Source organism: Carcharhinus amblyrhynchos, chromosome 12 (assembly GCF_965287045.1).
Source record: "Carcharhinus amblyrhynchos chromosome 12, sCarAmb.v2.hapA, whole genome shotgun sequence".
Taxonomy (NCBI): domain Eukaryota; kingdom Metazoa; phylum Chordata; class Chondrichthyes; order Carcharhiniformes; family Carcharhinidae; genus Carcharhinus; species Carcharhinus amblyrhynchos.
In genome coordinates, this window is record NC_137335.1 from 20,888,075 (window position 1) to 20,911,664 (window position 23,590).

At 47.2% G+C, this 23,590-nt stretch overlaps 1 protein-coding gene and 1 long non-coding RNA gene across 2 annotated transcripts in view; one reads left to right on the forward strand and one right to left on the reverse strand.

The window, feature by feature from the left end:
• Positions 1-21,905, reverse strand: part of LOC145350562 (uncharacterized) — a 34,543-nt gene extending 12,638 nt beyond the window's left edge. Inside the window, exons 1-2 of the long non-coding RNA XR_013888223.1 lie at positions 21,807-21,905; positions 15,973-16,039 (exon numbers count right to left, since the gene is read on the reverse strand). This is a non-coding gene — a long non-coding RNA (uncharacterized LOC145350562). The remainder of the gene's footprint in view (positions 1-15,972; positions 16,040-21,806) is intronic.
• Positions 2,602-11,450, forward strand: LOC145350560 (cystatin-like). The gene is made up of 3 exons (XM_080199761.1): positions 2,602-2,872; positions 9,990-10,106; positions 11,260-11,450. Exons 1-3 carry the CDS (start codon positions 2,663-2,665, stop codon positions 11,344-11,346), a joined length of 414 nt encoding a protein of 137 aa, XP_080055887.1. The 5' UTR covers positions 2,602-2,662; the 3' UTR covers positions 11,347-11,450.
• Positions 21,906-23,590: the final 1,685 nt, after the last annotated feature.

Sequence of the window (23,590 nt, forward strand, 5' to 3'; positions counted from 1 at the left end):
ATTGTTTAACTGTGAGCTGTGTTTCTCACATGCTTCACTGCACATCACATCTCTGATGTTATCTCTACATTACAGGCAGTCTTTTTATTATCCCTAATTATTGCTGTGTTAGCAGCATCGAACCCTATGTCCTATGTTTGTGACTAAACTCACAGTTGTTTCCATAAAGTGGGTTATCAATATGCCTAACTATATCCAATCTATTTAACTTCAAGCTATTTCTCTATGCTCTACAAATATATGTGTTAACAACATCTTTACCTATTGCTCACACTGTCAAACCTATTAACCAGCAAGAGATGCGTTTTTGGGAAGATCTAACAGGAGGGGAAGGTAAATGCTTGAGGAAGGGAGGCTGTGGGATCTGGAGAAGCAATCCTGCTTCTGCCAATCAACAAAAGACATGTTTAGCCTTGATATCTTCATCTATCTGATTGACTGCCGAATAGCCAAAGTGGGGTGGGGGAGTTACAGCAGCTCTGCTGTTTTCCACTTACAATACCATTGATGGACACTGATTTGCTTAACCGATAACTCTGCAATAGGCAGGCACCTCATCCACCCACAGAACCTTACTATCAATGGCAGTGGGACAGGGAAAGAAATTACTCAAAGTCCATAAAGGACTAAAGGCATCTCTCTCCTTTAAAGAGATGGTGAGAGATTGCAGAGCTCTGGCATGCAGAGGGATCTGGGTGTCCTACTGCATCAAACATGGAGCATAGGAAACTTGGGATGATCTTATAGTGGTCTATAAAATAATGACGGGCACAGATCAGCTAGATGGTCGATATTTTTTCCCAAAGGTAGGGGAGTCTAAAACTAGAGGGCATAGGTTTAAGATGAGAGGGGAGAGATACAAAAGTGTCCAGAGGGGCAATTTTTTCCACACAGAGGGTGGTGAGTGTCTGGAACAAGCTGCTAGAGGCAGTGGTACAGGCGGACACAACTTTGTCTTTTAAAAAGCATTTAGACAGTTACATGGGTAAGATGGGTATAAAGGAATATGGGCCAAATGCAGGCAATTGGGACTAGCTCAGGGGTTTAAAAAAAAAGCGGCATGGACAAGTTGGGCCGAAGGGCCTGTTTCCATGCTGCAAACCTCTGTGACTCTATAATTACAAAAAGCTGGTACATAAGTACAACAATTAATCAGAAAAGCTAATTGAACGTTATTGTTTATTGTGATGGGAAATTGATTACAAAAGTCGGGAGACTGTGCTTCAGTTGTACAGAGCACTGGTGGGAACATGGGTGGAATCTTACCAAAAAATGGCAAAATGTCGGGATCTTACTGAGAATTGACGTCTTTGTCTCTGGAGAAACAGGAAGCTGTTCTCTCCAAATCTTATGGCACCTTGTTAAAAAAAAAGGAGGGTTGTTCCGTGCTGTCATTTTGAGGAGTGGGGTCTAAACATACTGGCAAAGCCATCTGCACTGAGATCGGGCATCTTTTAAAAGATGTTGGGGTCTGAGGGTGCGGACGTGGGTGTGTGTGGTCAGGGCTGGGTAACTATTGCCGTAACCCAGTCAAAACATCACATTTTCGGATGGTTTCCATGCGAGGTAAATTTCCACTTCTGAGCAATTGTAGAAGTTACAATCAATTGGTAACTCAGTTTTTTTATTCAATTGTGGGACATGGGTGTCTCTGGCTTGCCAGCATTTATTGCCCATCCCTAAATGCCCTTGGAGGGCAGTTGAGAGTCAACCACATTGCTGTGGCTCTGGAGTCACATGTGGGCCAGACCGGGTAAGGATGGCAGACTTCCTTCCCTACAGGACATTAGTGAAGCAGATGGGTTTTCTGACAATCAACAATGGTTTCATGGTCATCAGTAGATTCTTAATTCCAGATTTTTTAAATTGAATTCAAATTCCACCACCTGCCGTAGTGGGGTTTGAACCCAAACGCCCAGAACATTAGTCAAGTTTCTGAATTAATAGACTAGTGATCTGCCCTGTGATTTAACTATTCAGTAAAAAGTCTGACAACACCAGGTTTTAGTCCAACCGATTTATTTGATAGTAAACGCACAAGCTTTCGAGGTTTCCCTCTTCGTCAGGTGAATGGAGAGTTCTGGCCTCAGACAGAGCATATAAAGCACAGACAGTTTAGAGATTACTGATTAGAATGCGAATCCTTACACCTAACCTGCTGTTCAAGACCTGAAGTGGCCGACAATGTGTGTGGAAGGAGCACTGATCACAGGTTAAAGAGACTCACATTGTCGGCCACTTTAGGACTTGAACAGCAGGTTAGGTGTAAAGATTCGCATTCTAATCAGTAATCTCTAAACTGTCTGTGCTTTATATGCTCTGTCCGAGGCCAGAACTCTCCATTCACCTGACAAAGAGGGAAACCTCGAGAGCTTGTGCATTTACTATCAAATAAATCGGTTGGACTAAAACCTGGTGTTGTCAGACTTTTTACTGTGTTTACCCCAGTCCAACACCGGCACATCCACATCATTTAACTATTCACCCAGTCAGCACCATATCAAATGTAGAATAGGCCCATCTGTGCAGCAGTATACAATCCCACAGTGATCTTTATTTGGACAAAATAGGCGGACGCACTCCACCCACTCAGTGAGCAAATAATCAAACAAAGACTTCCTTGTGCTTGTTACTGTGTGACTCCACTTCTGCTTCACTAATCATGGGTATCGGCTGGCAGTGCCGCTGGGTCCTGTTCAACACCTTTCTCATCTCAGTCTCTGCCATTAATGGGGGGCCAGATTCTGAACCCATTAATCCTGGTGACGAGAGAGTCCAGGACTCACTAGATTTTGCAGTGGAGTCATTCAACGCATTCTCCAAGGATGATCACCTCTTCAAGGCCACTCGTGTTGTTTCGGCACGGGTGCAGGTAACTAGACCAGGATTCTGAGCCTGTTACATGGTAAGGTGAATTCAGTATGCAGCGGGGAAGGGCTTATCACTTCTTGCAAGGCCATGTGGATGCCAACCTGACCCTGTCGGTGAGGGGGTAGAGGGGAGCGATGGTGTCCCTCGTGTTATAACTATCCTTCCTCCCCTTCCCAGTTAATAATTTGGGTCTACTCCAGTTACACAGAGAATGTCGTAATGAAGGAGCATTATCAAAATTAGTTACAGTGATTTCTTCCAGGTGTTTTATCTGTGTTCTCATTGTTGGTCTTAATGTCCACACACACACACACACACACACACACACACACACACACACACACACACACACACACACACACACACACACACACACACACACACACCCCACCCCCCCCAAACCCGCCACCTTCCACACCCGCACTCCCTTTCTCTTATCCTCTCTGGCACTGCAATTCTCTGAGATATATGGGACTCTATAACTCTGGCCTTTTGAGATTCTCCTGATTTTAATCGCTCCAAACATTCAACTGCCTTCGACTACCCGGGTCCTAAACTCTGGGATTTGTGCTCCAAACCTTTCCATCTTTCCCCTCCTGGAATTTTACGCACCCCTGATCCACGCCTGGTGGGATATCACTGTCCCGTCAAAGCAAGCAGGAAGGGGTGGAGGGAGAGGTGGGGAATGGGGAGGAGGGTGTGCGTCATGGGTATGTAAAATACTGGCCCTGGTTTTTGTTCAAAACGCTGCTTAAATCCTTCGTCTTTGACCAAGGTTTTAGTCGTCTAACCTTTTATCTCCATACGTGACTCAATCATATTCTGTTTAATAATACTTACGTCAAACACCTTAGGAATATCTTACTGCCTTCTGATAAATATCAGTTATAGAGTCATAGAGGTTTACAGCATGGAAACAGACCCTTCAGCCCAACTTATCCATGCTGTCCTTTTTATTAAACCCCTAAGCTAGTCCCAATTGCCCGCATTTGGCCCATATCCCTCCATACCCATCATACCCATGTAACTATCTAAATGCTTTTTAAAACACAGAATTGTACCTGCCTCTATTACTACCTCTGGCAGCTTGTTCCAGACACTCACCACTCTCTGTGTGAAAAAATTGCCCCTCTGGACACTTTGGTATCTCTCCCCTCTCACCTTAAACCTATGCCCTCTAGTTTTAGACTCCCCTGCCTTTGGGAAAAGGTATTGACTATCTAGCAGATCTAAGCCCCTCATTATTTTATAGACCGCTATAAGATCACCCCTCAGCCACCTACGCTCCAGAGAAAAAAGTCCCAGTATATTCAGCCTCTACTTATAACTCAATCCATCAAGTCCCGGTAGCATCCTAGTAAATCTTTTCTGCACTCCCCCTAGTTTAATAATATCCTTTCTACAATAGGGCGACCAGGATTGCACACAATATTCCAAGTGTGGCCTTACCAATGTCTTGTACAACTTCAACAAGTCATTCCAACTCCTGTACTTAATGTTCTGACTGATGAAACCAAGCATGCCGAATGCCTTCTTCACCACTCTGCCCATCTGTGATTCCACTTTCAAGGAGCTATGAACCCCTAGATCGCTTTGTTCTGTAACTTTCCCCATTACCTGAGTAAATCCTGCCCTGGTTCACTCTACCAAATTGCATCACCTTGCATTTGTCTAAATGAAACTCCATCTGCCATTTGTCAGCCCACTGGCCCAATTGATTTAGATCCCATTGCAATTGAAGATAACCTTCTTCACTACCCACTATGCCATCAATCTTAGTATCACCTGCAAACTTACTAACTCTGCTTCCTATATTCTCATCCAAATCATTAATATAAATGACAAATAACAGTGGGGCCAGCAGTAATCTCTGAGGCACACTGCTGGTCACAGGCCTCTAGTTTGAAAAACAATTCTCTAGACCCACCCCCTGGCTTCTGTCAACTTTGTATCCATTTAGACACCTCACCCTGGATCCCATGAGATTTAACCTTATGCAACAATCTACCACGTGGTACCTTGTAAAAGGCCTTGCTAAAGTCCATGTAGACAACATCAACTTCACTGCGCTCATCTACCTTCTTGGTTGCCCCTTCAAAAAACTCAATCAAATTTATGAGACATGATTTTCCGCTCACAAAGCCATGCTGACTGTCCCTAATCAGTCCTTGCATCTCTAAATCTGATCAGGGATACGCAGCATGGCTTCGTTACAGGGAGGTCGTGCCTTACGAATCTAGTGGAATTTTTTGAAGAGGTGACAAAAACGGTTGACGAAGGACAAGACGTTGATGTCGTCTATATGGATTTCAGTAAGGCGTTTGACAAGGTCCCTCATGGTAGGCTGATAGAAAAGGTGAAGGTTCATGGGATACAAGGCCAGGTATGTAGATGGGTGGAGAACTGGCTTGGGAGGAGGAGACAGCGAATAGTAGTGGAAGGCTCCTTTTCCAATTGGAGGTCTGTCACCAGTGGTGTGCCACAGGGCTCGGTACTAGGACCTCTTCTATTTGTGGTATATATTAATGACTTGGAAGAGGGGGTAGGTGGTGTGATCAGCAAATTTGCTGATGACACTAAGATGGTTGGATTGGCGGGTACTGAGGAGCAGTGCCTGGCAATGCAACAGGACATAGACAGGCTGGTAGATTGGGCAGATAGATGGCAAATGGAATTTAATCCGGAGAAATGCGAGGTGATGCACTTTGGCCGGAATAATGTGGAGGGGAGTTATACGATAAAAGGTAGAACTATCCGGAGTATAGATACGCAGAGAGACCTGGGGGTGCAAGTGCACAAGTCCCTGAAGGTGTCGGTGCAGGTGCAGAATGTGATGAGGAAAGCGTATGGTATGTTAGCCTTCATAGGAAGAGGTATAGAATATAAGAGTAGGAGTCTGATGTTGCAGTTGTATAGAACGTTGGTTAGGCCTCATTTGGAGTACTGCGTCCAGTTCTGGTCGCCGTACTACCGGAAGGATGTAGAGATCCTGGAGAGAGTGCAGAGGAGATTTACCAGGATGCTGCCTGGTATGGAAGGGCTGTCTTACGAGGAAAGATTGAACGAACTTGGGCTGTTTTCCCTTGAGAGACGTCGGCTGAGGGGGGATCTAATAGAGGTTTATAAGATTATGAAGGGGATAGATAGAGTAAATGGTGGTAAGCTTTTTCCGCTATTAGAAATGGATAGAACGAGGGGTCACGGGCTTAGGGTGAGGGGGGCTAGGTATAAGACAAATATTAGAGGGCAGTTTTTCACGCAAAGGGTAGTGGGGGTGTGGAATGCACTACCGAGTAAGGTGGTGGAAGCAGGCACGCTAGGGTTGTTTAAGAGTCACTTAGACAGCCACATGAGCGGGCTACATATAGGGGGATATAGTAGGCCTTACTAAACATTGTAGGCTCGGGAATACGTTTTGCCTCAGGGATGTTAGTCTTTGCCTGTTTAATAATGAATTTTTTTGTCTCCACAGGCATTTAAGTCCAGCAAGGGGCATGCATGCGGCAGGTTGTAGTGGGCTGCTCTTGGACGTTGCTTCGGGAGTTGCCTATTGCTTCATGTCGTCGGTGTGCTTAAACTGGACCATCTCGAGGGCAACATGACAGCTCAGAGACTATCTCTGTTGCTGTGCGGACACATGGATTTGGGCCTGTGTCTGTGGGAGTTTGCACATTCTCCCCGTGGTTGTGTGGGTTTCCTCCGGGTGCTCCGGTTTCCTCCCACATCCCCAAAGATGTGCTTTTAGGCTGATTGATTGGGTACTAAATTGTCCCTAAATTGGACCTCCCTGATCCTCGCACATTAGGCTTAGACTAAAATCATGAATAGGTCACTGAGACAGTGGGACGGCGGCGCGGGCTCGTTGGGCCGAAGGGCCTGTTTCCCGTGCTGTGTTGTTCTTTGTTCTTTGTTCTAAATGCTTGTCAATCCTATAGTTGTTGTTGTTTAGTTGTCATCAGACAGATTGATCAGGGTGGTTGACAATTGGCCAGTTTATGCATTGTTTGGGTTGCCATGGCCACAGCAGGGTCTGTGATGTAGGGACGTTCTTGAGGATGAAGTCAAGCTTTATGAGGCGAGGTGGTTCAAAGTTCTCACCAGCACTGATAACTGTGAGCACAGTGAGACGTGCTGCAGCTGCTGGGCACTGGGTTCAAACTCGTGGATGTTGAGAGGGTGGGCAATTCGGGTGGCCAAGCACCAGGAGGTTTTGGGTCCTGGTTGCTTAGCAACCTCAGCAATCGCTTGGTGAGGTGGATGAGGATAAGCATGATCAATCTGGAAGAAATAAAAGTCTGCAGAAGACATAATGCTGTTCAGACAATCAGTTGGCTGAAGGAATAGCTTCCATCCCCCAATGCCACCCCACCCAGGCAGGATGTCCCACTGCCAAAAGCTGCCAGCCTATCAGGAGGCAGGCAGCTCTTTACCCTCAGCAGTGCCACTGGGAGTGGTGGCCACTACTGGGACTGCAGCAGGGACAGACCCTGAGTTTAGCTAAGTTGGGGCTGTGGGTCAGCAGGTCTGATCATACGGGCCCTGACAAGGGCATGGTCAGGGTGTGGGTTTTCAGCAAGAGCAGGCCTCACTGCTGGGGGTGCCCTGCGTGGGCCTTAGGGGGCCTGATCAGGAGGCATTCCCTCTGCTGCACTCCTGAGCCTATAAGGAGGCCTCCAGGTTTACTGAGTGGTCTCCTCCGTTTTTGAAGTGCCCGTCTGACACTGGTAAAATACCAGCCAATTAGGAAGAGACCATCAGGACATCATGGTGGAACAGTCATTTGCAGGTTTACCATTACAGAATGGAGGCTCACTACCCAGGGAACACAGCTCAATATCTCCAGCGTTCTTAACAAAGTTTATTGAGGTGTATAAAATCATGAGGAGTATAGCAAGGCTGACTGCACATGATGTGGAATCCTCCTGTCCGGTCTACCACCGGAATTGTAGCTGGCGGCACACGAACAATGCAAAAGTCCATTTACCTCAGGTGAGATTTTCCAGCTTTGGCACGCCTGGAAAATCGCACCCATAGGCCAGAATTTTACAGCCCTGCCTGCCATGGGAACTGGTGCGGGTGAGGGGCGGAACATGGAAAAACCCGTTGGCCTCGGCTGGGATGTTTCGGGATGAGTGAGGCCAGAAATTCCCGCGCCCTGGTCTTCTTTTCAGGGAAGAGGAATTGAAAAGTAGAGGGTGTAGGTTTAAGGTTAGAGGGGAAGAATTAAAAGGGACCTTCACGCAGAGGGTGATGCGTACATGGAATGAGCTGTCAGAGAAAGTGGTTGAGGCAGGTTCAATAGCAACATTTAAAAGGCATTTGGATAAATACATGGAGGGGAAAGGATTAGAGGGACATGGGCCAAGTGCGGGCAATTGGGACTAGCTGGGAGGGCACCATAGTCAGCATCGACCAGCCGGGCCGAAGGGCCTGTTTCTGAGCTGCATTGCTCTATGACTCTATATCTCTACACAAACGCCAGCAAATTTGACCCAAATCAACAGTTCAGTGAAAGAGCCGTGCTTGTTGTTTTCTCTAGTGACCTCCTCAAACAGTGCCCCCCGCTGGCCCCACACACACACACACACACACACACACACGGAGCCTCCCTTTTGGGGTAAGGTGGACGTAGCCTGCTTGCCTGTGTCTGTTAATGTTTGAAATGTATGTGGCACTTCCCAGGTATAGATTTTTGTAGATTAAGGGCTTGGTCCATGTGCCTGACTTCAACCTCAGCTCTGCTGGAGTGTCTGCTGTCATGGGTGAGTTCTCACAATGCGAGTCGTGACTACATTCTCTCTTCGCTAATCTTCAAAAAACAGCTGATGCCTTATTCAGTGCTTCCCGTCAGCATAGAGAACACAGCCAGTATTCTCAAAAAAAATTCTAAGTTCCCAACGTGTGGGAAAATGGGAATAAGTTCCGCCTTTTTTTAGCGTGATTTCCAGAATGAATCTCCCACACTCTGTGCCCCTGCGCGATCCACTCTGGAAATCAATGGATGGGCCTATTACTGCCTGCGAAGCCAGCAGCATAGTGCTGAGTGGGCCACTGCGCATGGGCCGTTCTGTCAGCATGGGGATTGGCGCAGGTGCCGTGGCCCCTCTCTGCCGGCCTACCGAACGTTGGCCAGCCCCACAACTCCCTGACGGCTGGCCTCCCAGACCTCCCTGGGTCAGCACCTATGTCTCTCCCCATCCAGCCAGCCCCAATCTCCTGATTCCACCCCACTGGCAGTCCCAATCTAATGATCGCCCCTAACAGTCCCGACCCACTCCCCAACAGTCTTGACCCCTCACCCCACCCTGATGGCAAGCCCCCATTGCCAAGCTCCCTCCCTCTGCCCACAATCCTCTTGCAGAGTGGCAGCAGGTCCCTCTTACAAACTTTTCTCCCAATAGCCCTACCCTCTCTTGCCCCACCTTCTTGGCACAGCCCGATGCCTGGTAGACTTGCCAAGGTGCCCCTTGGGCAGTGCCAGTTTGCCCCTTGGGCAGTGCCAGGGTTTCAGGCTGGCACTGCCTAAGGGGCACATCCCCTTACCCTGACCTCCTGGTAGGGGGCATCAATGGCCTCTCTTCCCTCAGTGGGGTTGAGTGGTCTGTTCCCCATTAGTGAGGAGCAGGAGTAAATCCCGCTGGAGGGAACCACTCCTGGTTCGGGGAGATGTTTGCGGGCCCAGAGACTTCAGTCCCGGACTTGTTAATGACATTGAAATGGAGATTCCCATATAGTAATCAGCTCTGCGCCAACTTCAGGCACAGAGCTTAAGATCCTGGAAATCTATGTTACAGAGACTGCGGAGGCTATGGTACCCAGTGGGAAGCCAGAAGAACGGCCTGCATTGCTGCCTCCTGGCCCTCTGCACTACTCCAGCAGCACAGCATGCTGGGAGAATTGCCCCCCTCTGCCTGTTCCCATGGACCTGGGCTAGAAACTTGGGTTAACTGGGAATGACTGCTTCACAATGGCTGACATATTCTTACCATGCTTGACAGCTCCAGCTAGAATTTAGCATGAAAGAGCATTCATAGGCTAAGGGCAGCAGATATGGTTCTCAGACTGAAGTCAAGTTATTACCGCTGAATAAATGATTGTCTCTACCTGTATTTTGCTAGGATCTTGGTGGATTATTGTACATTCTGGACGTTGAACTGGGAAGGACTCAGTGCATGAAGGGAGCTGAAGAAGGTCTGACATCTTGCCTCAATGCCGAAATAGTAGAAAGTTCTCAGGTAAGAGATTCTTTATCTGGAGAGGGGGGATCATTAACTGAGTTCACGTAGGAGTTTGGGGTGTGGATCTAAGTGAAGAAATGGAAACAGCAAAGAGTTTTCCCACATTCCTGAGACTTTGGTCTTCTCTTCACACCAAACACATCATAGAATCTTTACAGTGCAGTAGGAGGCCATTCGGCCCATAGAGTCTGCACCAACTACAATTCCACCCAGGCCCTATCCCCATAACCCCACATATTTACTCTGCTAGTCCCCCTGACACTAAGGAACAATTTGGCATGGCCTATCCACCTAATCTGCACATTTTTGGGCTGTGAGAGGAAACCAGTATAACCAAAGGAAACCCATGCAGACATGGGGAGAATGTGCAAACACAGGCAATGACCTGAGACCAGAATTGGACCTAGGTCCCTGGTGTTGTGAGGCAGCAATGCTAACCACTGTGACACCATACCACCCTGGTGGCAATCTGCAGTAACCACCTATCCCCTCACCTGTGCGAATGCTTTCAGTGCAAACTCAATCAGAATGACATCAGATGGAAACTGGTTTAATGCTGGATTGAGACTGGCAAGGGTGTCCGAAAGACATGCTGGTTAGGTGCATTGGCCATGCTAAGTTCTCCCTCGGTGAACCTGAACAGGCACTGGAGTGTGGTGATTAGGGGATTTTCACAGTAACTTCATTACAGTGTTAATGTAAGCCTACTTGTGACACCTAGAAATAAACTTTAAACTTAACTTCAGATAAATAGCAGTGGATATGAATTTAAAAAGCCGGGAAACACATCACCTTGTAAACTATTGATTGTCAATTAATATGTCAGACTACGTAATTAAAATAAAAATTGAGACTGACAAAGTGTCTCAGATACAATCCACAAGGAGCTATGGGAGAAGCAAGCAAATTCCTCCGGGATGCTCCAGCTCCAGCATTTACTGTTTCCAAGGTGCGGCAGAAACTGGGATTTCTGCCAAAGTAAAGCTGGCAAGCCTGGAGCAAGATTCCTAGGTCAGAGTGAAAGACAAAAATCACATTCGTCCTGGGATAAGAAGGCACCGTGGCCACCAGTCCTACTGATTCCAATTAAATCATTTATAACTGAATGGAAATTAGAAATGTTATGTTTTATTTTTGTTTTTAATTTCAGAAACTTCTCTGCCATTTTGAAGTGTTGGACACTTTTTGGAAGAATGAGAAATCCCTTCTGGAAAGTGATTGCAAACCCGTCAGCTAATAGGAGGTGAACAGTGTGTGTCGCTTGTACCACTTGGACCGAACTCCAGAAACAAGCCTGATTTCACAAGGGGGCTCTGCATCCCCCAATAGCATAATGCCACTGAGCTATCAGAAGCTCCATAATAAACATTACATTTGTCTGATTTGTTGATTTCTTTTCCATAGCTTGTTAGGATATGGCCATTTTTTTGCATAGATTTGTTACAGATTTACTGTGGAGTTTTAAATGGCCCATAATTTCTGATCTCTGAGGGATGTGCCTGGGATGGGAGTCCCCCTCTCCCCCCACCCCCTTGAAAATGCACTGGGGGATCCCCCCACCCCCCAGAAGATGCACTGTGGGATCCCCCCCACCCCCCAGGAGATGCACTGGTAATTCCCATCCCCCAGCCCTCAGAAGAGCCAATGTAAGGATTTCTGATGGGCAATTACTCTGCATTGAGAACCATCCGATCCCCTGATTTCAATCAGAAACTTTGGATGGTTCCGATTCTTTTAGCAGAGCAGTTACCCAGGGAAAGTGAGCAGAATTAAAACCACTTCTAATTCCTGGGTATCTATACTGGTATCTCGTTCCCTGACCCTCACCCTCCCCCAATGGACCCCCTCTCCAACCCTACCCCAACTACATTCCCAATCCCAACCAGCCCCCTAACTACCTTCCTGACTCCCCTCATTAGTTCATCTCCTGACCAGTCCCCCAACGACCTTCCTGATCCCCAAACACATCCTGACCCCGTGATAACCCCAACTCTACACTCCCAACTAGTCCCGATTACCCTCCCAAATCCGTGACTACAATCCCGCGTCCATCACCTCCTAATACCCCTTCAGACCCTCCCCCCCATTGCCTCATCTCCTGATTACTCCCCAGACTACCTTCCTGATTCCCAAACACATCCTGACACCCTGCCATCCCACCTCCACACCCTAACTACTCCTGAATGACTAATTCACCCCCATCCCTCACCGCCTGACTACCCTCTGACCCATCAACTTTCCTCCCCCCCACCCCCCCAGCACAGCTACTTTTCCGATGCCCAGACTACACTCCCACCACCGCCTCCCCCCCGCATCCATCCCCAACTAGCCCCTCACCCCTTCAGTCTCCTTCACTTCCCTCTGACTACCCTTTTGACCCTCCAACTGCCCACCAATGCCCCTCTCCCCTGCACACTTGGCAGGATAGCCTTTCCCTGCTCCTAATTCCTATGTTTTTGTAACAGTAACCCACCCATTTTTCTCTACACACCTGGGTGTGTCAGAAGGTCATGCCAAATTCTGGCAAGAAGTGGCCAGTTTGTGCTTTATTTCCCCGAGTGTAAAGCGAAGGGAGAAGGTGCTGTTGCCTGTAAGTCTCGATCCCATTTGCAATGCTTGTTTATGGGTCAGGTTTTCACACACAAGGAGAGGCAGGGCTCTTGCGGCTGAAGCAGGTCCGAGCCTTCGCTGACTGTTCTAACAGGATGGGAGTGGCGCCTCTTGGTCCTGATACCCAATCTGCCCACTGGACTCACCAAAGTTCAGGTGCTTTAGCACGTGCACCCAGTCCCCTCAAACCGCAGGATCTGAGAGAGACCAATCCACAAAGTCTTGTGGATGGAAACAGGTCCTCTGGGCTGGTGAGATGACCCAGCAGAAAAACTGCCTTCAAAACTGATGCCTCCTGATTGAGTTTGGTTCCTGGCCCCACACCTCATGAAGGATGTTTTGACCTTGGGGAACAGAAAATGCTGAAAAAACGCGGCTGGACTGGCAGCATCTGTGAAGACAGAAACAGAGTTAATGTTTTGACTCTTTTCCAGGACTGAAGATGGATAGAAATGTGATGGTTAAGTAGTTGGAAGGGTGGAGGTGGAGGAAGAGCAGGATAAATTGTCAGGGATAGGTCAGAGCTGAGGAGAGGTTGAAAAAGATGTCAAGGACACAAGGCAAAGGAAGTGTTAATGGTCGCATTAAGGATTAAAGAAGGTGCAGATAGTAGCGTAAAGGTAAAATAGAAGAATGCCCTAATACAGATGCTCAATGAAAGCAAAATGTTGTGATCTCCTGAAGATAGAAGATTAAGGGTCTAGTAGCGAGCCCCTTTAAGGGAGGAATTTTGGAAAGTCAAGTGTCCCAATCAGCCAATCGGGTCAAACAGTGGGAATCCTGGGGCTGACTGCGACTTTCCCCAGCAGAGTCAATCCTGGAGCTGTTGAAATCGGGAGCACATCCTAGAACTCTGTATATAGTTATCGTTGTTCTAATCAATAGTTTGTTGTTGTCCAAACCTGGTGGTCACCAATCTCTCAGGTACTAGGAAAGTCATTGGAAACCCCTTCAAATTGCTGCCGAGTAAAGAGAAAACAAGCCTCAGGCAAATCATTTGGGGTGGCATGGTAGCACAGTGGTTAGCACTGCTACTTTACAGCTCCAGGGACTTGGGTTCGATTCCCAGCTTGGGTCACTGTCTGTGTGGAGTTTGCACATTCTCCTCATGTCTCTGTGGGTTTCCTTCGGGTGCTCCGGATTCCTCCCATAGTCCAAAGATGTGCAGGTTAAGTTGATTGGCCATTCTAAATTGACTGTAGATGCATAGGTTAGAGGATTAGTGGGTAAAATGTGTAGGGATATGGGGATTGGGCCTGGGTGGGGATTGTGGTCAGTGCAGACTGGATGAGTTGAATGGCCTCTTTCTGTACTGTAGGTTTTCTATGATTTCTATGACTAATTCAAGTCAAGCCAGTCTGCGACTAGCAAGTCATCAAAATGCCTCTTCCTGGTAAATTACAGCTGTTTGATCCTAACTCGGAACATTGAGTTCAACATGCCGAACATCTGCAGTACTTTTTCCAGTCAAACAAAATATCGGTGGTGGGGGGGGAAGGAGAAGGGAAAGGTCATGCTACTTACAGCCAGTGAAGCAAAAACTAATAATTTAATCGGGAGTTTGACATCTCCAGGCGCCCCGACACAAAAACTTTCACGGAGTGAGTGGCTTTTGTAAAAGGATGTTACCATTCAAAGCCCTCGGTAACTATGCAAAGGTACAAATTTACTACCAGAGCCCCTGGAGAAGAGATAGCAGCTTTAGTGACCAGATAAAGACAAATTACAGAGCACTGTGCATATCGGCCTGCCCTTAATGGCATGTTAAGAGATTGTCTAGTGTGTGGGGTGAAGAAATTGGTGGCAAAGTCCGAGATAACCCTGAAGAAGGCGCTGGAGGATGCCCTAGCTTTGGAAAGTATAGAAAATTACAGCTTAGAGCAGAAGTTCTCAACTGCTGTGCTGCAAGTGTACTGCAGCCTGCTGTTGGAATGTTTTGGTGAGTTAGTATTGGGCAAGGCAGTGGAAAGACAGCAGCCAGCAGGCCTAGCCTGGGAGACTAACCTTGAACATCCAGTGGGACTGACTGACAGAAACCTTGTATAAAAGCAACAGAATAACCCAGATTCACCCCAACTTCCAAATGGTTAAATCAATTGATCCAAGTGTGTGGAAGCAACTCAACTCAGAGAATTAGACACACAAAAAGAAAGGTTTGCCTTTACCGGAAGTCTCTTCACTGGTGAGTGCCAACCGGCATCTCCCACCTTGGTTCTTCCAAAAAATCAGGGTGTGACTCTAAAGAAAAATGTGAACTAATTAACTGTTCAATTACTCTAACACCACAGAAACTTCAGCCCGTGTCTGGGGCTGGCTCAGTCGTTCTCATTCCCCAAGTATACTGACCTAATAATCATTGCTCAGCCCTGCAATGGCTGTTAGCAAAAGGGACCTGGTCATTTTCCCAGTTGGAGTTTCCTCAGGTTAACAGGATCGCCAAGGAGGATCCACACTCCCTTCTCACCCCTTCTCCTATTTCAAACCAAACTCCCAGGAAGAAATCTTTCCATCCCTTGGCGTGATTCTACTTTTTAATTTAAAAAAAAGTCCATTGCAAAACTGTGAGGATGAAAACGGGAAAGCGAATTGGAGATGCGAGCAGAAGATGTTGGAATTGAATGGGGCAGGGTAACCCTGATATGATGTGGAGCAGCACCTGGGTTCAAACAGGAGTCCCGCTGCATAGTCACCATTCCCCCCACCTTAAAGCAGCACAGGGCAATGGGAGCTTCTCATTTGAGTTAATACAGTTAATGGTCACCACTGGGAATTACAAAGCAGGGATTTTTAAAAATTCATTCGTAGGTCATGGGCATTGCTGGCTTGGCATTTATTTCCAGCATTTATCACCCATCCCTAGCTGCCTGAGGGCAGTTGGGAATCAACTGCATTGCTGTGGCTCTGGATTCACATGTAGGCCAGACTAGGTAAAGATGGCAGATTTCCTTCCTTAGAGGACGTTAATGAACCAGATGGGTTTTTATGACATTCGACAATGGTTTTGTGGTCATCTGTAGATTCTTAATTCCAGATTTCTTTTATTGAATTTGAATTCCACTAGCTGCCTTGGTGGGATTCGAACCTCAGAACATTAGTTGGATTAATTTCTGGATTAATAATCTGGCAACAATATCACTAGGCGATCGCCTCCCTCTTCAACTTCTGTCAGGATGTGTCCACAAATTCAGAGAAAACAAATTGTTTTTATGAAATACACAGGGGCAGAAGGAGGTGAAAATATTTTTAAACTTACTCTCCAGCATGTTCAGCAAGCCAGTGGGGAGTGCGAAGAAGTTGCTTAATATGGCAGAACAAACCAACTGAAAAAAATAATATTGGGATTCACTTCTGTGAGTTTCCACACACAAATGAGTGGCAGATCTTAACATTTGACAACAAAATTAGGTGAAAGGTCATTACATTCTCAGAGTTCTATGTAATAAAAACAAAACTTAACTCATTCTGTAAATTTAGGCACCTAGCAATGTGTCCATCCTGAAAACCAGCGTGTAGTGTGTGGGGAATGTACTGCGTGTGCCTTATCATGTGGTCACAGGGAACATGCGTGTTTGATTTGTCCATCTGATTACCATGACCCAGGCCTGCAGTCCAAATCCATGCTGATTATTGGGCCTACTTGGGGTTATGGGTTGGCAGAAAATCAGGTCTAACTGACGCTCTTTAAATCCAGTCAGCTTAAGATGGAGGCGAATTCTGGCTGCATGCAGGCTGAAGGAAAATATTGGTAATTAAGGACAAAAGATCCAGCGCAAGGCACGAAGAGGCCATCCAGGTTTTCCAATACAGCTTTGGAAGGCCTATCAAGATGAGGGGTGAGATCTTGTACTCACCTGGACACAAAGCCCGACAGGGAACACCCCCACTCCCAATCAGAATGGTGGCTCACAAGGTCAATGACAGGGCATGCTCGACATGTAGGAAAAAACTTCAATGGCCTCACCAGATTTGTCAAGATATGAACGTTACTTCACCTCAATTACTCCCTTGATGCACAGGCAGCCATGTTGGTCACAGTACCTTTGTTAAGAGGCATGCACAGGGAAGGGATTCAAATCATGTTTTAGAAGAACAACAGTGGCTGAGCAACAGAATCCCATCGTAACAGAAAAGGAGAGTGCTGGAAATACTCCAACTTGAGGCTGGAGGATATGTTTTTAGTTAGGGAAAATGAGGAAATAATGGATAGGGACAGTAACACTGAGCAGATACCAGGACCTGGGAGGAGAGACGGATGGGTCACAGTTAGGAAGAGCAAAAAGAAAAGGAGTCGTGGCACTAGGACCGCCCCAGAGGAATTACCCCGGAATATCAAGGGTGGGGTGACAGCTGGGGTAGAGAAGGCAAGGGAGGGAGATCAGAATACCTCGGAGGAAGGGAAGAGTGCAGGGTGTGAGATAGTGGTGGGGGATGGGAGAGTCAAAGGGATTGACAGGCGGTTCTGTGGGCAAAAGCGGGACTCCAGGATGGTAGTCTGCCTCCCTGGGGCAGGGGTACAGGATGTTTCAGAAAGGGTAGAGGGAATTTTGAAGGGTGGAGGGACCAAGTCTGATGTGATAGTGCACATAGGAGAGAAGGATGTAGGAACAAAGTGCAGGGGGGACATACGTAGGCAGTTCAGGGAGTTGGGGGCTAGGCTGAAATGTAGGGCCTCCAGGGTGGCGTTCTCTGGGCTGCTGCCGGTGCCTGGGGCTAGCAGGGCTAGAAATAATGAGATACTCCAACTCAATGCGTGGTTGAAGGATTGGTGTAGGGCAGAGGGTTTTAGATTCGTAGACCATTGGGAAGTCTTTATGAAAGAGGGGCAAATATATAAGAGGGATGGGGTACAGTTAACTGGGAAGGGTGTGAATATCTTAGCTGGAAGGTTAGCTGGAGTGTTTCGGCAGTGTTTAAACTAATATGGAGGGGGGGTGGGGATGTGGACGGAACTGGGATTGGGGATAGGGTAAGCCCGGAGGGTAGGAAGAAGGATCGGATTGTTTCTGAGTGTCTTCGGTGCATGTGTTTCAATGCTAGGAGTGTGACTGGCAAAACAGATGAACTGAAGGCAATAATGTTCGAAAGGAAGTTGGAAGTGGTGGCGGTGACAGAGACTTGGTTAAAGGAAGGGCAGGACTGGCAGTTGAATGTTCCTGGGTATAAGTGCTTCAGGCGTGATAGGGGTGGGTCGCTGAGAGGTGGGGGAGTGGCGTTGTTAGTTAAGGATTGCATCATAGCAGTGCAGAGGGAGGGAGGTATAGAGGATATAGGAATTGAGTCGCTTTGGGTGGAGTTGAGGAATAGGAAGGGAGATGTTACTATGTTGGGTGTGTACTACAGACCGCCCAACAGCCCGAGGGCTGTGGAAGAAGGGATAAGCAGGGACATTCTAGATAAGTGCAGGAAGAATAGGGTGGTGGTAGTGGGAGATTTTAATCTCCCCGGGGTAGACTGGAAGGTGCCGAGATCAGAGGGTGCTGACGGGGAGGAATTTGTACAGTGTGTAATGGAAGGATCCCTGGAGCAGTATGTGGATAGCCCGACCAGGGAGGGGGCTATACTGGACTTGGTTCTGGGGAATGAGCCTGGGCAGGTGGTTGACGTTGAAGTAGGAGAGCAGGTGGCTAACAGTGACCACAACTCTGTCTGGTTTAAGATATTAATGGATAAAGATGAAGCCTGTCCTAAGGGGAGGGTGTTAAACTGGGGGAGGGCTAGATACAACCGGATTAGGCAGGATCTTAAAGATACGGACTGGGGTAAGCTGCTTGATGGCAGGTCGACGCTGGGTATGTGGGAGTCTCTCAAGGGAAAACTAAAATCTTTGCAGGAAAGGCACGTGCCGGTCAAGAGGAAGGATGGGAAGGGTAGGATTAGAGAGCCGTGGGTAACTAGGGATATTGAGGACCTGGTCAGGAGGAAGAGAGAGGCGTACATTAGATCTAGGCATTTGAGGACAGAGATAGCGTTAGAAGAATACAGAGAATGTAGGAGAGAACTTAAAAGGGGCATCAGAAAGGCAAAAAGGGGCCATGAAATGGCTTTGGCGGGTAGGATTAAAGAAAATCCTAAGGCATTTTACTGCTATGTTAGAAATAAAAGGATGGTTAGAGGGAAGATTGGTCCTCTCAGGGACAGAGGAGGGGAACTATGCTTGCAGCCTGGGGGAATGGGGGAGATCCTGAATGAATACTTTGCGTCGGTATTCACGCAGGAGAGGGGCCTGATGTCTGGTGCTGTGCTTGAGGAGTTTGAGGATCCGTTGAGGGATATAGTCATCACGAGGGAAGAGGTGTTGGGACTTTTAGACAGTATAAAGGCGGATAAATCTCCGGGGCCTGATGGCATCTATCCCAGGCTGTTAAGGGAGGTGAGGGATGAAATTGCTGGGCCTCTGACGCAAATCTTTGTCTCTTCTTTGGACACAGGTGAGGTCCCAGAGGATTGGCGCATTGCAAATGTAGTACCGTTGTTTAAGAAGGGTCAGAGGGATAACCCAGGGAATTATAGGCCGGTGAGCTTGACTTCAGTTATAGGCAAGCTAATGGAGAGGATCCTCAAGGACAGGATGTATGAACATCTGGAGCGCTGCAATCTGATCAGGGATACGCAGCATGGCTTCGTTACAGGGAGGTCGTGCCTTACGAATCTAGTGGAATTTTTTGAAGAGGTGACAAAAACGGTTGACAAAGGACAAGCCGTTGATGTTGTCTATATGGATTTCAGTAAGGCGTTTGACAAGGTCCCTCATGGTAGGCTGATAGAAAAGGTGAAGGCTCATGGGATACAAGGCCAGGTATGTAGATGGGTGGAGAACTGGCTTGGGAGGAGGAGACAGCGAGTAGTAGTGGAAGGCTCCTTTTCCAATTGGAGGCCTGTCACCAGTGGTGTGCCGCAGGGCTCGGTACTTGGACCTCTTCTATTTGTGGTATATATTAATGACTTGGAAGAGGGGGTAGGTGGTGTGATCAGCAAATTTGCTGATGACACCAAGATGGTTGGATTGGCGGGTACTGAGGAGCAGTGCCTGACAATGCAACAGGACATAGACAGGCTGGTAGATTGGGCAGATAGATGGCAAATGGAATTTAATCTGGAGAAATGCGAGGTGATGCACTTTGGCCGGAATAATGTGGAGGGGAGTTATACGATAAAAGGTAGAACTATCCGGAGTATAGATACGCAGAGAGACCTGGGGGTGCAAGTGCACAAGTCCCTGAAGGTGTCGGTACAGGTGCAGAATGTGATGAGGAAAGCGTATGGTATGTTAGCCTTCATAGGAAGAGGTATAGAATATAAGAGTAGGAGTCTGATGTTGCAGTTGTATAGAACGTTGGTTAGGCCTCACTTGGAGTACTGCGTCCAGTTCTGGTCGCCGTACTACCGGAAGGATGTAGAGATCCTGGAGAGAGTGCAGAGGAGATTTACCAGGATGTTGCCTGGTATGGAAGGGCTGTCTTACGAGGAAAGATTGAATGAACTTGGGCTGTTTTCCCTTGAGAGACGTCGGCTGAGGGGGGATCTAATAGAGGTTTATAAGATTATGAAGGGGATAGATAGAGTAAATGGTGGTAAGCTTTTTCCGCTACAAGAAATGGATAGAACGAGGGGTCACGGGCTTAGGGTGAGGGGGGCTAGGTATAAGACAAATATTAGAGGGCAGTTTTTCACGCAAAGGGTAGTGGGGGTGTGGAATGCACTGCCGAGTAAGGTGGTGGAAGCAGGCACGCTAGGGTTGTTTAAGAGTCACTTAGACAGCCATATGAGCGGGCTACATATAGGGGGATATAGTAGGCCTTACTGAACATTGTAGGCTTGGGAATACGTTTTGCCTCAGGAATGTTAGTCTTTGCCTGTTTAATAATGAATTTTTTTGTCTCCACAGGCATTTAAGTCCAGCATGGGGCATGCATGCGGCAGGTTGTAGTGGGCTGCTCTTGGATGTTTCTTCGGGAGTTGCCTATTGCTTCATGTCGTTAGTGTGCTTAAACTGGACCATCTCGAGGGCAACATGACAGCTCAGAGACTATCTCTGTTGCTGTGCGGACACATGGATTTGGGCCTGTGTCTGTGGGAGTTTGCATGTTCTCCCCGTGGTTGCGTGGGTTTCCTCCGGGTGCTCCGGTTTCCTCCCACATCCCCCAAAGATGTGCTTTTAGGCTGATTGATTGGGTACTAAAATTGTCCCTAAATTGGACCTCCCTGATCCTCGCACGTTAGACGTAGACTAAAATCATGAATAGGTCACTGAGATAGTAGGACGGCGGCGCGGGCTCGTTGGGCCGAAGGGCCTGTTTCCCGTGCTGTGTTGTTCTTTGTACTCAGCAGACCCGACAGCTTCTGTGGAGAGAGAAACAGAATTAATGCTGGATCAGGTGAGAAAAGCTATGAGAAATTTGCCAGCTTCGCAGCCGACCTTTCTCATCTGATTTTACAGCACTTTGTGCAATTTCAGAGTGCAGGCAAGGATTGCCCAGCCAGCTGGAGGGGCGGGGCCTAAACGCCCCACCAATACTGGTATTCAAAGGGTGCCCTGATCTCAAAATTTAATGAAAATATTCCCCCTCACCCCGTGCCACAATGGATGTTGGGGTCCCCACTTGTGGAAGGGGACTCCCCCAGTGAAGGAGGGTAACCACATACCAATGCACCATGTTGGTGCCCCTGGGAGGCATTCCCAAGGGGCAATGTCCAGGCTGTTCCCTCAAGCCTCGGGACTCCCTCTCCATTCCATCTGGAGCTTATTTTGGGGACACCGATCCTGTATCACTCCAATCTCCCGCAGCAACCTTACAGGCTTCCTACAGAACACAACATTCCACTCTTTGCCTATGTACAAACTTTGATCTTTCGTTATACTTTCGCACTCACACTCCTGCAATGAAAAGTTTTAAGGATTATTTATTAGTGTTACAAGTAGGCTTACATTAACAGTGCAATGAAGTTACTGTGAAAATCCCCTCGTCACCACATTCCAGCGTCTGTTCGGCTACACTGAGGGAGAATTTAGCATGGCCAGTGCACCTAACCAGCCCGTCTTTCGGACTGTGGGAGGAAATCACATAGCCACAAGGAGAATGTACAGACCCCACACGGTGATCCAAGCCGGGATTCGAACCCAGATCCCTGGTGTTGTGAGACAGCAGTACTAACCACTGTGCCACTGCGCTGCCCGATGTTTTTTGCCCTGGATTGTGACTTACACCCACGACTTTCTGATTTAGAGATGAGGGTGTGACTACTGAACTGAGGCTGAACACCAACAGATCATTAATCTGTTGGGATTTATTTTCTGAGGTGTCCCATCTCAGGGTTACATCATCGCTCACGCAGATCTTAAAAACATTGACCCAACTGAACATATTTTCCATCCAGCCTCCAATCAAAGCCGAGCAACTTCAGAGGAGGAGTTCTTTCACCGGTAAATTAGTAAAGAAACATTTCAGATTCAGATAAGTAACAAAATAAAAGGCTATTATCAGATTTAAAACTGAATATTCAGTTGTTAGAATTTATGCCATTGAATACATTTAACTTTAACTTTTAATACTAATAGTAGAAAATATTAACCCTGTTTATGGGATTCTGAACTCATTGAAAGCTCTGAACTTTTTGATTAAGTAACCTAACAAGCATTTGACTTCATTTGCGTTGTTGTTCATACATTTCCTGATTTGGTTCAGTTTAATTCTGTTGATTATTTTCATGCCTCACTAACAAGCAGCCATAGGACAGAGTTTCCCTGATAATGGAACACCAGGGGCCCAGTTCAATTCTGGCCTTGGGTCACTGTCTGTGTGGAGTCTGCACATTTTCGCTGTGTCTGCGTGGATTTCCTCCAGGTGCTCTGGTTTCCTCCCACAGTCCAAAGTTGTGCAGGTTGGGTAGATTGGCCATGCTAAAATTGTCCCTTAGTGTCCCGAGATTATTGGAGTACATGCGTGGGGTTACGGGGATAGTGCAGGACGTGAACGGGGGTAAATGTTCTGTTGGAAAGTCTGTGCAGACCCAATGGGCTGAATGGCCTCCTTCTGCACAGTAGTGATTCCATCTGCCCAGGGAACACTCAGTTGCCTAGTTGAAAAGTCCGGGAAAGCTACAGAGGCCCGGTTCGTGGTTTCAATAATCCTTTAACATTGTTTGATGGTTTTCCTGGAGCGCAAGGACATGAATATGTTCAAACAGAAGGATGTAGATAAGATGTGGAAGATGTTCCTCACCTTGCATCTTACTTTCTGGGTTGCTCCCCAGCCAGAGTTGCAGGAGTGCAGTTTACCCTATGTGTCTCTGCAGCCCACCCTCTCAAACTTCAGAGATTGTGGGCATTGGAGGAAATGAAATTAAGACCACCTTCTTAAATTTTTAACAATCTCCTAAAATTATCAGATGAAATCAAGATGCCAATACATGGCCTTAAGATATTGGCAGTTATATTTCATGCAGAAAAAGCAGCAAGCCTAAGGACGGAGAACATTTTAGAATTCAGTAAAATAGGGCAAAAATTGATCAAGAGGGGAAAAATGCATAAGAGTAAAGTTGCAGGGAACACAGAAACTGACCATAACAGCTTCTGTAAATATGTGAAGAGAAAAAGATTAGTGAAGACAAATGCAGGTGCCTTAGAATCAGAAGACAGGGAGATTATAATGGTGAACATAGAAATGATCACATGCTTTGGTTCTGTCTTCATGAAAGAGGGCACAAATACCACCCAGAAAAGATCGGGAACCAAGGATTTAGTGAGAGGGCAGAACTGAAGCAAATCGTTATTAGTAAGAAAATGGTGCAGGGGAAATCAATGAGGTTAAAGGCTGACAAATCACCAAGGCCTGATAATCAAGATCTCAGAGCATTAAAGGAAGTGGCACTGG